Raw genomic sequence first — 14330 nt, 5'->3', positions numbered from 1 at the left:
TAATAGCACTAACAGTAATCCAACAAAAATGTAATCATTGCAGTAGTACATCCCAATATATTCTTAGCGCGTGTTCAGACCAAACTGACTATATACCGCCGAATGTGAGCAGGCATTTTTTTATGAAATAAGGAGGCAAACGAGCAAACGGGTCACCTGATGGAAAGCAACTTCCGTCGCCCATGGACACTCGCAGCATCAGAAGAGCTGCAGGTGCGTTGCCGGCGTTTTAAGAGGGAATAGGGTAATAGGAGAGGGTAGGGATGGGAAGGGAAGGCGTCCGGTTAACTCACTTACTCGGCGAAACACAGCGTAAGCTGTTTCACGCCAGTTTTCTGTGAGAACGTGGTATTCCTCCGGTGTGATGTGGCGTTACCCACAATTCGCTTAACATTCCTGCATCGCGCTATCGAAGTTTATATATATATATATATAAACAGCTCATGTCGATGTCGGACGGCTATAAAAGTAAATTCCAATAATTTCAGCAACAAAAAGGGTTCCTATCAAATAGGCCGTTAAATTATTTGCTCCAATTTTACGCGTTGCTGAAATTCGGTAAAATATGCACCCGTTATTCATTTTACGATCAACAGTAAAATGTTAAGGTGGGCCTAGTTATACAGGTTGTATAATTTTATTCCAATCTAATATCTGCTGTAAACAGTAAAACTAAAATATTGACAAGTAGATAAAATAAAAGACTTAGTTAAACAACTATAGTTTGTGCGTTTTATAGACCTGGATCCCAGAAGGATAAGACATAACTTACTCTCTGATGGATGAAACCATAGGTTATTAGTAGTGCCTCGTGTACTTAGAATACCTGCGAATTTGTGTAGCTCTAAGTGTGACACCTGGTCAGGTACCAGGAACCAAAGTGGACTAAAAATTAGTCTTACTTTACTTATTTTCAAATGGCTAATATTTATATATAATTTGTAGATTATTGTTCTGAACTAGTACCATGTAGTGTAAGACACTTTTCAATGACCAAAACTATTGTCAGACGTTTTAAAAGTAACTTTGTTGCTTTTTTTTTCAAAGGCATTATTTTTATTTTGTAAATTAATATAACACCTTAGAAAACAATACGATATTGCAAGAATTTATTTTCTACTAGCTGTTGCCCGCGACTTTGTCCGTGTCAGCATACTGCATAGTATAATAACAAAGATGGAAAATTTTCCCCTGTTTCCTTACCCAAAGGGTAAAAACGGGACCCGATAACAAAGATATTTCAGCTCAGATATACATATTTCTGTTTGTCTGTATGTCCATATCCAGACTGTACCTCCCCTTTCTAACGTGTAGTGAATATTATTAAAGTATGGATACAATTGAGTATTTTTTGGTCATATACCTAGTCAAGTGCCTACCTGTTAGACCCAGATCCCAGAGCGATAAGACAACTTACTATCCCAATATGGATGAAACCTTAGGTTCTCAGTAGTTCCTTATGTACTTAGAATACCTTCGAATTTGTAACACATGGAGCTATACTCACTCTCACTCACTCACTCATAATGTGTAAAAATGTCTGTCTGTCTGTCTGTAACCTCTTCACGCCCAAACCGCGTAACCGATTTTGCTGAAATTTGGTACGGAACAGTTTTCATGTTCCGTAGCAAGGAACATGAAAACTGTCACCCATATCATCTTAGAACGCACAAACTATAAAAAACACAAAGGAAATGTAAATATACATAATAATATGATATTATAATATTCTAGAATAGTCACTGAGGACTGAAGAGTTACTATTACAACAATATATTATACTAATAATAAAATATATCCGGCTCGAAGGACCAAAATATCGGATCCTATCTACTGGTAGTTTAAATGAAAATGGTAAAAGATAGAAATCCGATATATTACGATTTTAAAATGTTGCTAGTTGGTATATTTTATGTGGACGTGCGCGTGCGCCGGTGGTTCGGTAAGAAGAGAGCGAGTCCCGCCGCGCAGCTCGCGGCCGTCGCGTCGCCGCTCCTAACCAGCCCCCTTAGTCAAAGTACATTTCGTTAAAAACGATGACGAAATTCTTTATCAAAATGTATGCGGTTTGACATAAGTCATCGCTAAATGACTTTTCGCTTTCGAAGACTAATGTCAAATCCCATACATTTTGATAACGAATTTCATCATCGTTTTTAATGAAAGGGACTTTGGATACGGCCCCAGTTCTGTCTTGTTCTTCGGTACCCCCGCAGGTCCACTAGGTCCGTGCGCCAGGGTCGTCGCACTTTATACGATTTCCATAGTACGTACAAAGAGGAAAAGTATGTTTGCATAATTATAGACTTCGAAACTACTGGGCTGATTTTGATCAAATTTGATATACGGCCGTTCCCAATATTTGATCTATCTCTGGTTTTGCCCTACTAGAGATAGGAATAGCTCACAATTTACATAAAATATATGTCTCTAATGTCTAATCTGAGCTATTCCTATCTCTAGTAGGGCAAAACCAGAGATAGATCAAATATTGGGAACGGCCGTAAGACATAGAGTGCACTACAGGTAAGGACATAGGGTACTTTTCATCGCATCAAAATGATTACCGCATGAAACTGTTTTTACGGAAGCAGAGCTGCACGCAACCTCTACTAGTGGTTTATAATTTGATTATTGTTATTTACTATATGGCGCCCGCAACTCCTATGCGCCAAAATTCGTTTATCGCATACATTTTTCCGGGATAAAAAGCATCCCACGTCCTTTCCCAGGACTCATAGTATCGCCATAACTAATTTCAGCAAAATCGGTTCAGCGGTTTGGGCATAAAAAGGTAACAAACAAACGGACATTCACATAAATCATGACAATATTAGTAGGATTACTATTTACTGATGTAAAAATTTTAAAATACACACTCAATAATACGACGACCTCTGTGGCTCAGTGGTGAGCGCGTCGGTAGCTCAAGCCGGAGGTCGTGGGTTCGAATCCCGCCGACGGAATAAAAAGTTTTCAATGTTCCCGGGTCTGGATGTGTATTAAATATGTGTATGATATAATAAAAATCTTAAATATATGTATAGTATAAAAGTATTAAATATATTTCCGTTGTCTGGTACCTGTAACACAAGTCCTTTAGGTACTTAGCACGGGGCCAGACTGACGTGGTGTGAAGCGTCCATAGATATTATTATTATTATTATAATATAGTATCAACACAGGCTGCCATACTAGGTATTAATTTTCCTGCTTAATCATCATCTTTTCATAAGTAGTAATTATGTACTCGAAATAACTATCTGATATCGATTTATGAAACCTTATGTGTAAACTATGTGCTCACTGCTCGGGTAAAAATAATCGGCATGTTAAGCATGACTTTCATAGAAATGATTTTTCTTACGAAAGTAAATAAAGTGGCAGACAAAGAAAATCATCATCATCAAAGACATCATAACCACAAAATCTGCCAGTATTTCTATTTTTTCGATTCTACAATTACCATACTAAGATTTACTTGAAATATTTTCCCTATTAAATGACAGAAAACTTCAGAATTTCACTTTATTTGCATAACCACTCTCTATTTCCCCAGAGGATACAAGTCGTCCTTAACTTGGAAAGTTTGTATGACGCGGTTGTTGGCATACCCGTCGTAGAACCAACCGAAGCTGACTCCCCACTGAGGGTACGCGTACTCATAATACTCTCCAGGCTGAATATCAGCATATTTGTGGATCAAATGGACGTAATACCTCAGATCTGTGAAGACGAAGAGCCTATCCTCATTATAACGGATCTCAAAGCAACCAAGTCCAACCAGAGTGTAACCGTCCAAGAGCGGTCCCCCGTTCTGCAGCCCAGGGAAGCCGTAGGTGTTCTTGATACAGATGAACTTCCCCCACCATTTGGGCAGGTATTTCGAGCAATCCACGATGTCAGCTCTCTTGACGACGGCGTAAAAGATTTTGTAGTTTTCGTAGATATGTAAAAGGTATTCGTATCCAGAGCCAGCGAAGGCCAAATCGTCTTCAAGCACCCTATGCGGGTCTGTTAGCGTCGCCCGGTAGGCATACATCCATCGGTAGGACAGGCCTGTGGTGATGTATATCTGATCTTGAGAGATGACGAGCGCGACGTCGTGCCTTGGGCAGTGCTGTCCTCGAGGGCCGTGCTGGTGTTCAGGGTTGTTGCTTCTTGGAAGTATCCTGAAGATACGCCAGACCTGAAGGATTACCATTAATCAATCAGTTTATAAATATGAAAAAGGGATTATCACTCAATTATAGCTGAAATTGTCCATTACAAATACTGCAAATGCGAAAATCTGTCTGTCCTTTAACGGTTGACGCTTGCCATTTTATTTGGCTTACTTGGGTCATAATTTCAGAAAGGACTTACGACAAACCAGGGCAACAATATAAGTAATTCTTTTTTCTTATAAAAAATAGAGTCCAACTAAATAGTTTCAAGCTATTCATTCTATTGGTTAGAAATACTCTACGCAAAAGCTTCAAGGAATTTTACTTATTTTTTGTGAGCGAACAGAATAAGTATCTTTCGATACATCATTCACAGCCCTATTCCTCAGACCTACATACCCTATATCTGAAGGGCGAGTTGTGCAGCCCCAGCCTGCCCTGGGCCCAGATCCTGACGTCTCTCTGTCGGTATTGCATGTAGGGCTCCAGGTGGTTGGCGGCGGTCAGCACCATCCGTCGGTTGAGGATTGCCCCCGTGGATAGCGGTAGAAGATCTGTAACCATACTAATATTATAAATGTGAAAGTATATCTGTCAGTCTGTTTGTCTATTAGTACCGGTTCCCTAAAAATATTTTTTTTATTACTATCAAGCTACGAATTTTTGTGAGTAGTTTTAGTTTGATAAAACGAATAGCAATTTCATCTGCGTAAAATCTCGTAAAAGAATGTATTTTTTATTTTATTACAATAGTTATTAGGGTCGTCCATGGGCCAGTCATGATGAATCAGAAATTAAGCTAGTAACAAAAATTTGCTTGATAGTAATGAAAAAAAAAATATTGTGGAACTGGGAACCTGGACTATAATATCTGTTCACCTCTTCACGCCCAAACGGTTGAGCCGAATCTGAAATTAGGTATGGAGATTGGAGATACTTTGAGAAACGAGAAATAACATTGAAGAGTTTTGATTTCGAAAAAAATTACGGTTCCTAAGCGATTAACGAATTCGTGCGCAATGAAGTCGCAAAACTTGCTGAATTTCTATTTTTTTTTATTAAGAGCGTTCTTGACTCTAAAAATCAAACATCGTCCTCCTCTCTTCACACTCACGCCTGACTTTCATAATATGTCACTCGGCGAAACACATCGCAAGCGCTGTTTCACAACGGTTTTCTGTGAGCCCGTGGTGTTTCTCCGGTCGAGCCGGTCCATACGTGCCGACGCATGGCTCTCCCACGTAAGTATTTAAATGATATTTTATAATTGTTCTGTTGGTGAGTCTATAAAAATAAATAAATAAATAATATTTTTAAAGATTAGCTTATAATGCTTACCTATTGACAGCCCAGCCACGACGCAAAGTCGTCTCCTATTGGCATTGTCCACCCAATCGATGCCCCATCTCCAGAACTGGAAATTCTCAAACTCCACCGTCTGCCAGCGGAAGAAGCTGGACCTCATCACCGTATCAGTCCTGTACGGACCAGGTGTGGTCGTACCTTTATCCCAGAAACCAGCTACTGAATGTAGAAGGCATAATCTGAAAATTTCGAAGTGAAGTTTTTTTAGCGGCGTTGTGCACTTTGGGTTGGTTAAAAATAATAATGTGAGTTTATTATATACTGGGCACGTGACCTGATCGAAAATTCGTAAGACGGAGGGGGAGATAGCTCACTTTACTCACATACGTGGGAGAGCCATGCTTTGGCATGAATGGGCCGGCTCGACCGGACAAATACCACGTTCTCACAGAAAACCGGCGTGAAACAGCGCTTGCGCTGTGTTTCGCCGAGTGAGTAAGTTTACCGGAGGCCCAATCCCCTACCCTATTCTCTTTCCTACACTCCCCTATTCCCTTTCCTTCCCATCCCTACCCTCCCCTATTACCCTTAAGGGTAATAGGGGAGGGTAGGGATCACCTGCCCTTAAGGGTAATAGGGTAGGGTAGAGATCACCAGCCGAGCGACCCTTAAGGGTCGCTCGGCTGGTGATCTCTTGGCATACCTGACTCATCGTTGGGCTCAGGCAATTGAGTCGAAGGGAGAGACATTGGCTGTTAGTTTGGACATTGCGAAGGCCTTCGATCGGGTTTGGCATAAAGCGCTGCTATCAAAGCTTCCATCATACGGGCTGCCCGAGAAATTATGTAAGTGGGTCACTAGTTTCTTAGCAGACAGAATCATAAAGGTCGTAGTTGACGGCGAATGCTCGGAAACTCAGTCTGTTAATGCTGGTTTCCCTCAGGGCTGTGTGCTATCGCCTACTCTATTCATACTGCATATCAATGACATGTTACGAACCAAAGGCATTCATTGCTATGCGGATGATAGTACAGGTGATGCTGTATATACCGGCTCCCCTAATATTTCTCGGCAAAATGTCACTGAGAGTCGAAACGAACTTGTGTCTAAGGTGGAGAATTCATTGGAGAAGGTCTCTGAATGGGGTAGACGTAACTTAGTCCAATTCAACCCCGCCAAGACACAAGTCTGCGCGTTCACCACTAAAAAGTCACCAATGGTCGTTTATCCTCGTTTCGAGGGCACATCTTTAACCATCTCCCCTAGCATTGAGATACTTGGCGTCAACATATCGAGCGAAGTCCAGTTCCGATATCATCTTGAGGGTAAGGCCAAATTAGCCTCGAAGAAGCTTGGCGTTCTTAACAGAGCGAGACAGTACTTCAGTCCGGACCAACGCCTACAACTCTACAAGGCGCAGGTTCGGCCTCATATGGAATATTGTTCTCATCTCTGGGCAGGGGCGCCAAAATACCAACTGCTCCCTCTGGATCGTATCCAACGAAGGGCTGCTCGAATTGTTGACTGCCATAGTGTTTCAAACAGCTTGGACCCCCTGGAATTACGCCGAGATGTAGCCTCACTCTGCATCCTCTATCGGTTGTATCACGGGGAGTGCTCTGAGGAATTGTTCGGAATCATACCACCTGCAACTTTTCGCTATCGTCCCACGCGCACTGTAAAACTCTGGAATGAACTGTCACCAGCAGTATTTCCGGACCGATACGACCTGCAAACCTTCAAGAAAAGAGCGTATCCCCTCTTAAAAGGCTGGCAACGCACCTGCAGCTCTTCTGATGTTGCGAGTGTCCATGGGCGACGGTAGTTGCTTACCATCAGGTGACCCGTTTGCTCGTTTGCCCCCTTATTTCATAAAAAAACAACATTATTAATAATTATAGTAGAGTAACACTACTCTACTATGTGTTATTTATACTGTGGCATATCGCATGGAATTTTGGAGGTTACAACGTTTGTTTTCGAGTCGTTAAAAAAAAAAAACCCTATACCCTCTTAAAAGGCCGGCAACGCACCTGCAGCTCTTCTGATGCTGCGAGTGTCCATGGGTGACGGAAGTTGATTTCCATCAGGTGACCCGTTTGCTCGTTTGCTCGTTTCATTTTAATATATTATTATGAATATGATTCCTATTTTCATAAAAAAAATAGGAATCATATTCATAATAATATATTAAAATGAAAGTAAGGTAGATGTTGCTCGTAACTTAATTGCCCAGAAATTCTTACATCGGGAACTGTATAGTGTATATAATATGTATATATTCAGCCATGACAAAAATATATTAATATTATATTAATATTATCTTTCCTTCATATTCAGTAATGCACAAAAAGTAAACAAACTGATACACTTTCATATTTATAATACAAAATGTTAGTGTAAACACCGTTAGGCTGCGTTTCCACTGAAGCGGAGCGGAGCGGAGAGGAGCGGTGAAAAGTGCTCAGTGTTTCCACTGAAGCGGAGCGTAGCGGAGTCGAACGAAGCGGAGTCGAGCGGAGCGGAGTCGAGCGGAGCGGAGTTATGTCTATTGTGACGTAACAATGTCGCAGTCGCCAGTGACCGCTTGAGCGCGAGTACGCACCGTCCCGCTCCGCACCGCACCGCCCAGCTCCGCACCGCCCCGCTCCGCTGTCCTCCGCTCTGCACCCCGTTGTCCTCCGCACCGCTTCGCCTCGCTCGGCTGCGTTTCTATGAATATCCGCTCAGCTCCGCTCCACCCCGCTCTTGCTGTTTCCATTGAAGCGGAGCGGAGATTTCGAGCATGGTGATTGGTCAATTCGGGCACCGCTAAGCTCCGCTCCGCTTCAGTGGAAACGCAGCCTTATCCTTGAAACCATCAAATGAACCCGTCAAAATGAACAACTTTTTTTATAAGAACAATGCTGGGAACTCAAAAAATCCGTCTTCATGCCCATACAAGTTTTTTTTTGAGTTCTCAGCATTGTTCTCATAGAAAAAGTTGTTCATTTTAAGCGGCTCATTGAATAGTTTCAAGGATAACGGTGTTTACACTAACACACTGTATAAGTTATTAATAAAATTTAAGTATGAAATAAACTTACAATAATAAAAAAAAATCACAGATCATCTTACACTTGCAGCCAACAGTTGAATAACATCCATAGCCGTTAGCATATTGCAATGTTGTTATTATTTCTTTGTAGAAATAATAACAAACAATTTATAAATAAACAAATACTGTATCATAATACGTGAGTTAAGTACTTATCACTTCAATTCTTACAACTTAGGGTTGATTCAGACCGCAACGCGACGATGCTTTTCTAAATTTATATGGATTTGACAGATTCGCAAGACGTCTCACGCAATTGAAATCTGTCAAATCCATCTACAGAAATGCATCTACGCGTCGCGTTGCGGTTTGAATAAACCCGGATCAATTCAGACTGTAACGAGACGAGGCGAGGCGAGGCGCGGCGCGGCGTAATTTGTTTGGATTTGACAAATTTCTATTGCGTGAGACGTCTTGCGAATCTGTCAAATCCATATAAATTTAGAAATGCATCTACGCGTCGCGTTGCGGTCTGAATCAACCCTTAGACCGCAACGCGACGAGGCGAGGCGAGGCGCGGCGCGGCGTAATTTGTTTGGATTTCACAAATTTCTATTGCGTGACACGTCTTGCGAATCTGTCAAATCCATATAAATTTAGAAATGCATCTACGCGTCGCGTTGTGGTCTTAATTGACCCTTATATTAAATTGTATAGCGGCGATAAGATATTCAAATTTTTCAATTTTGTATCGGCCAATCGCGTATTGTATTGTCTCATTTCGTTACGAAGTGTTCATTAAACACGATTGCAGTGGGATTTCCTGTTTCAAACATTTATTAATAGTCATTACATATTTCGTAATATACTACAATATCATGGCCTCTGTAGATATCTATATATAGGTCATTGTATAAGAATGGCATAGATTATTATTTCAACAGAAACACCAAGAGTTCACTTACATACCTATTTGCATAAAAATTAAGGACCAAATGACCGGAAAAGCCGAGAGACTAACTTCATATTTATTAAGGTAACCCACCCTAATAAATATGAACTAACTTAATTTAACTATAACTTTAACTTTATCCATAACAAAATGTCAAATGAACTGTCAAATCCCTAGTGAAAGTCCATAATGGACGCCATAATATATTTTGACGATAACCTTAACCTTAACTATAACTACGCCTCTGGTGCAGTGTCAAATCGTAGCGATATTCTTCTAATAATATTGTTCTATAATATTAGCACAATAAAATGATTATTATTTAGTATTACTCAATAATTTTCATCCCAATTGAACACGTGAGTTGAAGAACACGATAACTAAACATTTTGTAACATTTGGATATTTACTCATTCTTTACCTTATAATTTGAACTAAATTACTACATCACCTGGCTGAATGTACCTGGCTACACATGAAATGCACATTTTTTTTATTTCAAATCATTTTCTGGCCCTAATCTGTCTCATATTAATACCTCTATAGCCTGATCGCATTGCCTTTGTAGGTTTAGTTCACAAGCGAATGAAGTGTTTCTTCTATACATAGCTTGGTCGCCAGGAATAGCAAAATCGATAAGGGTGAGTGAACCACCATTGTACCAGCCTGAGGCCAGGGTTGCCAACAGGGAAACTTCCCACATACATATCATTGCTGAAACCCATAACAATAATAGATTTCAATCTCGATGTAAGGGACAGTTCATATTGCTACATAGCCTCGCAAGGCGTTATTTTTACGGGACTTCCTGCATCTAAATATTACGTTATTATAATTCAAAGGCGACTGACTGACATCACTATGTCAGTTTTCATAGATCACTATCTATGAACGCACAGCCCAAACCCATAAAGTTAATATACCTAGCGGAATAGAGAAACAAAGGCCTGAAACAAGCGAGATGTCACTATCGGTAACACTGCGTGGTAAAAAGAGACGTGTGATACATGACAGCAGAACTCTTTTTTTGACGTCCAGTTGGCACTTATCGACACGTTGACAATTTAATCTCATAGAAAGATGTAAAACAATTTCGGTTTCGTTTGACAGCTCGAGATTGTTTCTCTATTCCGCTAGGTATATTAACTTTGTGGCCCAAACCAGTGGACAGATCGTGTGTGACACGTAGACGCATTCCTAAAGTACTGAATAATTGACCGATAATTGCAAGACGTCTCACGCAGTTGGAATTTGTCAAATCGATACAAATTTAGAAATGCATCTACACGTTGCGTTGCTGTCTGAATTGACCCAAGGCCTTCAAAATTTATAGGAATCAATTAATTATGCACTACAAATAATAAAAACTAAGGAAAAGTAACTCCGTCAAAAAACATGCTCCACAATACTTGTCAAAAAAGTGTACCTTAGGTACACATTTCAATACATTTGCAATATTTAGGTGACCTCGAGCGGTACTAGGCTGACGTTACATGACAGATCAAAAGGAACCAAAAAACGGTAATAGTATGGGAGTTACGATTCCTTACTTTTTATTATTTGTAGATTATGCATAATATTTTTTTTTAGTTTTTGGCAACCCTACTCTCAAGGTTTGACCTTCGTGGGCGCCATGCTTCCTGGCATTGGTAAAGACCGTGAGCAAGTTTCATGGCTATTTTTATAGCGTATATATAATGTTATTAACATACAGTAGAACACCATTATACTAGCAAGAAACGTTTGTACGCACTTATACACACACTAACACACACAATTTTACAAAACTTGAAGTAGTGGTAACAGAGGTGATATAATAATAATATAGTAAACCATCTTTATATTTGATCGCACTAATTGGGCGACACATAAGCGAGATTTCAGGTAACTTGAAGAAGCAACAATAGGGTACGGGCACCAGTAGTCAGCCTTTTAGTGGAAAGCGCAAGTTTAAATGTGGATAGAAAATAATTTAAAATAGTAATCAAAAACCTTTTGTACTCATTCACTTAATCATTTATCAAACTTTGTTATGAAATTAACATTTAAGATAATTTTTCTTAATAAGTATTGAAAATAAAGCATTTTTCAAAATAAGGCACATTTCCCCAGTACTCAGCCGTCACAACCCAGTTCTCGGCCAAATAGCTACCAGTAGTCAGTCTCTCCTTAGGAGCCTCGAAAGAGACATATGGACCTGAAACATGCCTGAAACAAATAAACAATGCCAAAAAACTAACAAATTACTTGGTGGGTAGGTGCTTCATAAATACATGAATAAATTAAGCAGCGTAAGTTACTGATGGCTGAACACTGGGTATACCTCACCAGTACTCAGCCATGGTTCGACCGTATCTAGTTAGGCGGCCGACTACTGGTTTTATATGGAATTATATATGACCAGTACTCAGCCGGGGGTGGCCGAACACTTTGCCGAACACTAGATAATGTACGAGAAACGCATACCCAGTAGTCAGCCACCTCATTATTTAAATAACTATAAAGAAACTGTTATATAACTCATTTGATTTAGACGTAAAAATGTAATAACAATATATTTTAATAAAACATGACACAAAAGTTAAGAAGAAATCACAATAACTCACCTTTTTGTCGGGCACTTTTTGTGACAACGTCGAATTGAAACCAGATTACCATTTCTTGCAGCCACTTAGCGTCACTGTGACATTCTGAACTGACCAATAAGAAGGCCAAGCTTTTTTTAAAAGTAACTTGATTGGTTATTTTGCAAAAGAACGCTATTTCTATAGGTTTTAGCTGGAAAAGGCTGACTACTGGTGTGGGGCTGACTACTGGGGGCCGTAGTATTAAACTAGTATATGTGTTGAGCGAATTTAAATCTTAATGATACGGCTTTAATGTCACTTTGCTATTTGCTATATTACAAAATAATCGATAGTTAACAATAATCATGAACTAGGCCGTGAAATCCATTGCACGCACACATAAGCAAGATTTTATGCAACTGATTGAGACTTATCGTAAAACTTTCGTCTATGTTGAAATTATTTACCATCCTCATCACCTTGATGAGTGACAGTTTTCCACCGTGCTCTTTTTGCGTAATTTTCTACCAATCACTGTAAAACTCTGAAACGAACTGTCACCAGCAGTATTTCCGAACCTATGCGACCTACAAACCTTCAAGAAGAGAGCGTATTCCCTCTTAAAAGGCCGGCAACGCACCTGCAGCTCTTCTGATGTTGCGGGTGTCCATGGGCGGCGGTAGTTGCTTTCCATCAGGTTACCCGTTTTCTCGTTAGCCCCCTTATTTCATAAAAAAACAACATTATTAATAATTATAGTTAGAGTAACACTACTCTACTATGTGTTATTTATACTGTGGCATATCGCATGGAATTTTGGAGGTTACAACGTTTGTTTTCGAGTCGTTAAGGTCGTGACTCGTGTAACAAAATACGACTTTTGAGTTATCGTGAAGTTTCAAAAACTTGATAAATACGATAAATTATTGCTTGAAAACTACTGAACTGATCGAGAAGTAGCGTTGGTAGCGCAAGCCGGAGGTCGCGGGTTCGAATCCCGCCGACGGAACAAGTTTTCAATGTTTCTGGGTCTTGGATGTGTATTAATGAATATATGTATGATATAATAAAAATCTTAAATATATGTATAGTATAAAAGTATTAAATATATTTCCGTTGTCTGGTACCCGTACAAGTCAAGTACAAGTCCTTCAGATACTTATCACGGGGCCAGACTGACGTGGTGTGAATCGTACATAGATAATATTATTATTATTATATTATATCAAATCATTTTAGTCTCTGAATAAAAAAACTAGGCCTTTACATCCGTTGTGGATGATTTATACAGTATTTTTCAGAGCGAAGTAACCACTCCTCAAATACTGTAGTGCCTGGGACAAGATTTTTAAATGTTCGTATGGTTGCCCAAGCGCATACGGCATTCTCGCATCATAGTCGGCCTAGTCCAGAGGAAGGAACTAGTCAATACGTCTGGGACCAACTATGTGCGGGCTTACTCACGATGTTTTCCTTCACCGTACGAGCGTCCGTATTATGTACTTGAGATCAGAAAATGTCTCATAGGTACACGCCTCCACCAGGGTTCGAACCTGCACCCTCTAGGAGTGCGAACTGAAGGTCTACCCATTAGGCCACGGACGCTCAGTCTCTGAATATACTATGGAAAATTATATATTATTATGGTGATTGCTTCAGGGGGAAGTCCAGGGCAACATAGTGTAAGATACTTCGTGTAACACTTGAACTTTTATATATATATATATATATATATATATATATATATATATATATATATATATATATATATATATATATATATATATATATATATATATATATATATATATATATATTTTTTTTTTTTTTTTTTTTTTTTTTTTGAAATAAGGGGGCAAACGCGCAAACGGGTCACCTGATGGAAAGCAACTTCCGTCGCCCATGGACACTCGCAGCATCAGAAGAGCTGCAAGTGCGTTGCCGGCCTTTTAAGAGGGAGACCCTCCTCTATTACCCTATGGTAATAGGGGAGGGTAGGGAAGGGAAGGGAAGGGAATAGTTGAGGGTAGGGAAGGGACTAGGGTAGGGGTTAGGGGATTGGGCCTCCGGTAAACTCACTCACTCGGCGAAACACAGCGCAAGCGCTGTTTCACGCCGGTTTTCTGTGAGAACGTGGTATTTATCCGGTCGAGCCGGCCCATTCGTGCCGAAGCATGGCTCTCCCACGTTTAATTAAGCTATTTAAACGAAAAAAAAAAACTTTATGATTTCTAAATATTTACAGTAAAATAAATTATCATAAATCGTTATTTTATAAGGACTAGAGATCGCCCAATGATCGA

At 39.9% G+C, this 14330-nt stretch overlaps 1 protein-coding gene across 1 annotated transcript; it reads right to left on the bottom strand.

Annotated features, from left to right (window-relative positions):
- Positions 1-3547: 3547 nt before the first annotated feature.
- Positions 3548-8232, bottom strand: LOC121737879. The gene is made up of 4 exons (XM_042129612.1): positions 8073-8232; positions 5505-5690; positions 4566-4720; positions 3548-4189 (listed from the first exon to the last, which is right to left on the bottom strand). Exons 1-4 carry the CDS (start codon positions 8230-8232, stop codon positions 3548-3550), a joined length of 1143 nt encoding a protein of 380 aa, XP_041985546.1.
- Between the last annotated feature and the right edge of the window lie 6098 nt (positions 8233-14330).

This window comes from Aricia agestis, chromosome 21 (assembly GCF_905147365.1).
Source record: "Aricia agestis chromosome 21, ilAriAges1.1, whole genome shotgun sequence".
Lineage (NCBI taxonomy): Eukaryota > Metazoa > Arthropoda > Insecta > Lepidoptera > Lycaenidae > Aricia > Aricia agestis.
Note: the sequence above shows the minus strand (reverse complement) of the source record. Positions and strands in the feature narration are given on the sequence as shown.

Excerpts from the sequence above, each read along its gene's own strand:
- LOC121737879 (XM_042129612.1), bottom strand. The coding sequence starts at position 8,232 with ATGGAAACAGCAAGAGCGGGGTGGAGCGGAGCTGAGCGGATATTCATA. Across the intron at positions 5,691-8,072 it reads GGTGCGGAGCGGGACGGTGC|TAGCTGGTTTCTGGGATAAA; the intron begins GTACTCGCGCTC and ends TTCTACATTCAG. Across the intron at positions 4,190-4,565 it reads ACTCGCCCTTCAGATATAGG|GTCTGGCGTATCTTCAGGAT; the intron begins GTATGTAGGTCT and ends GTAATCCTTCAG.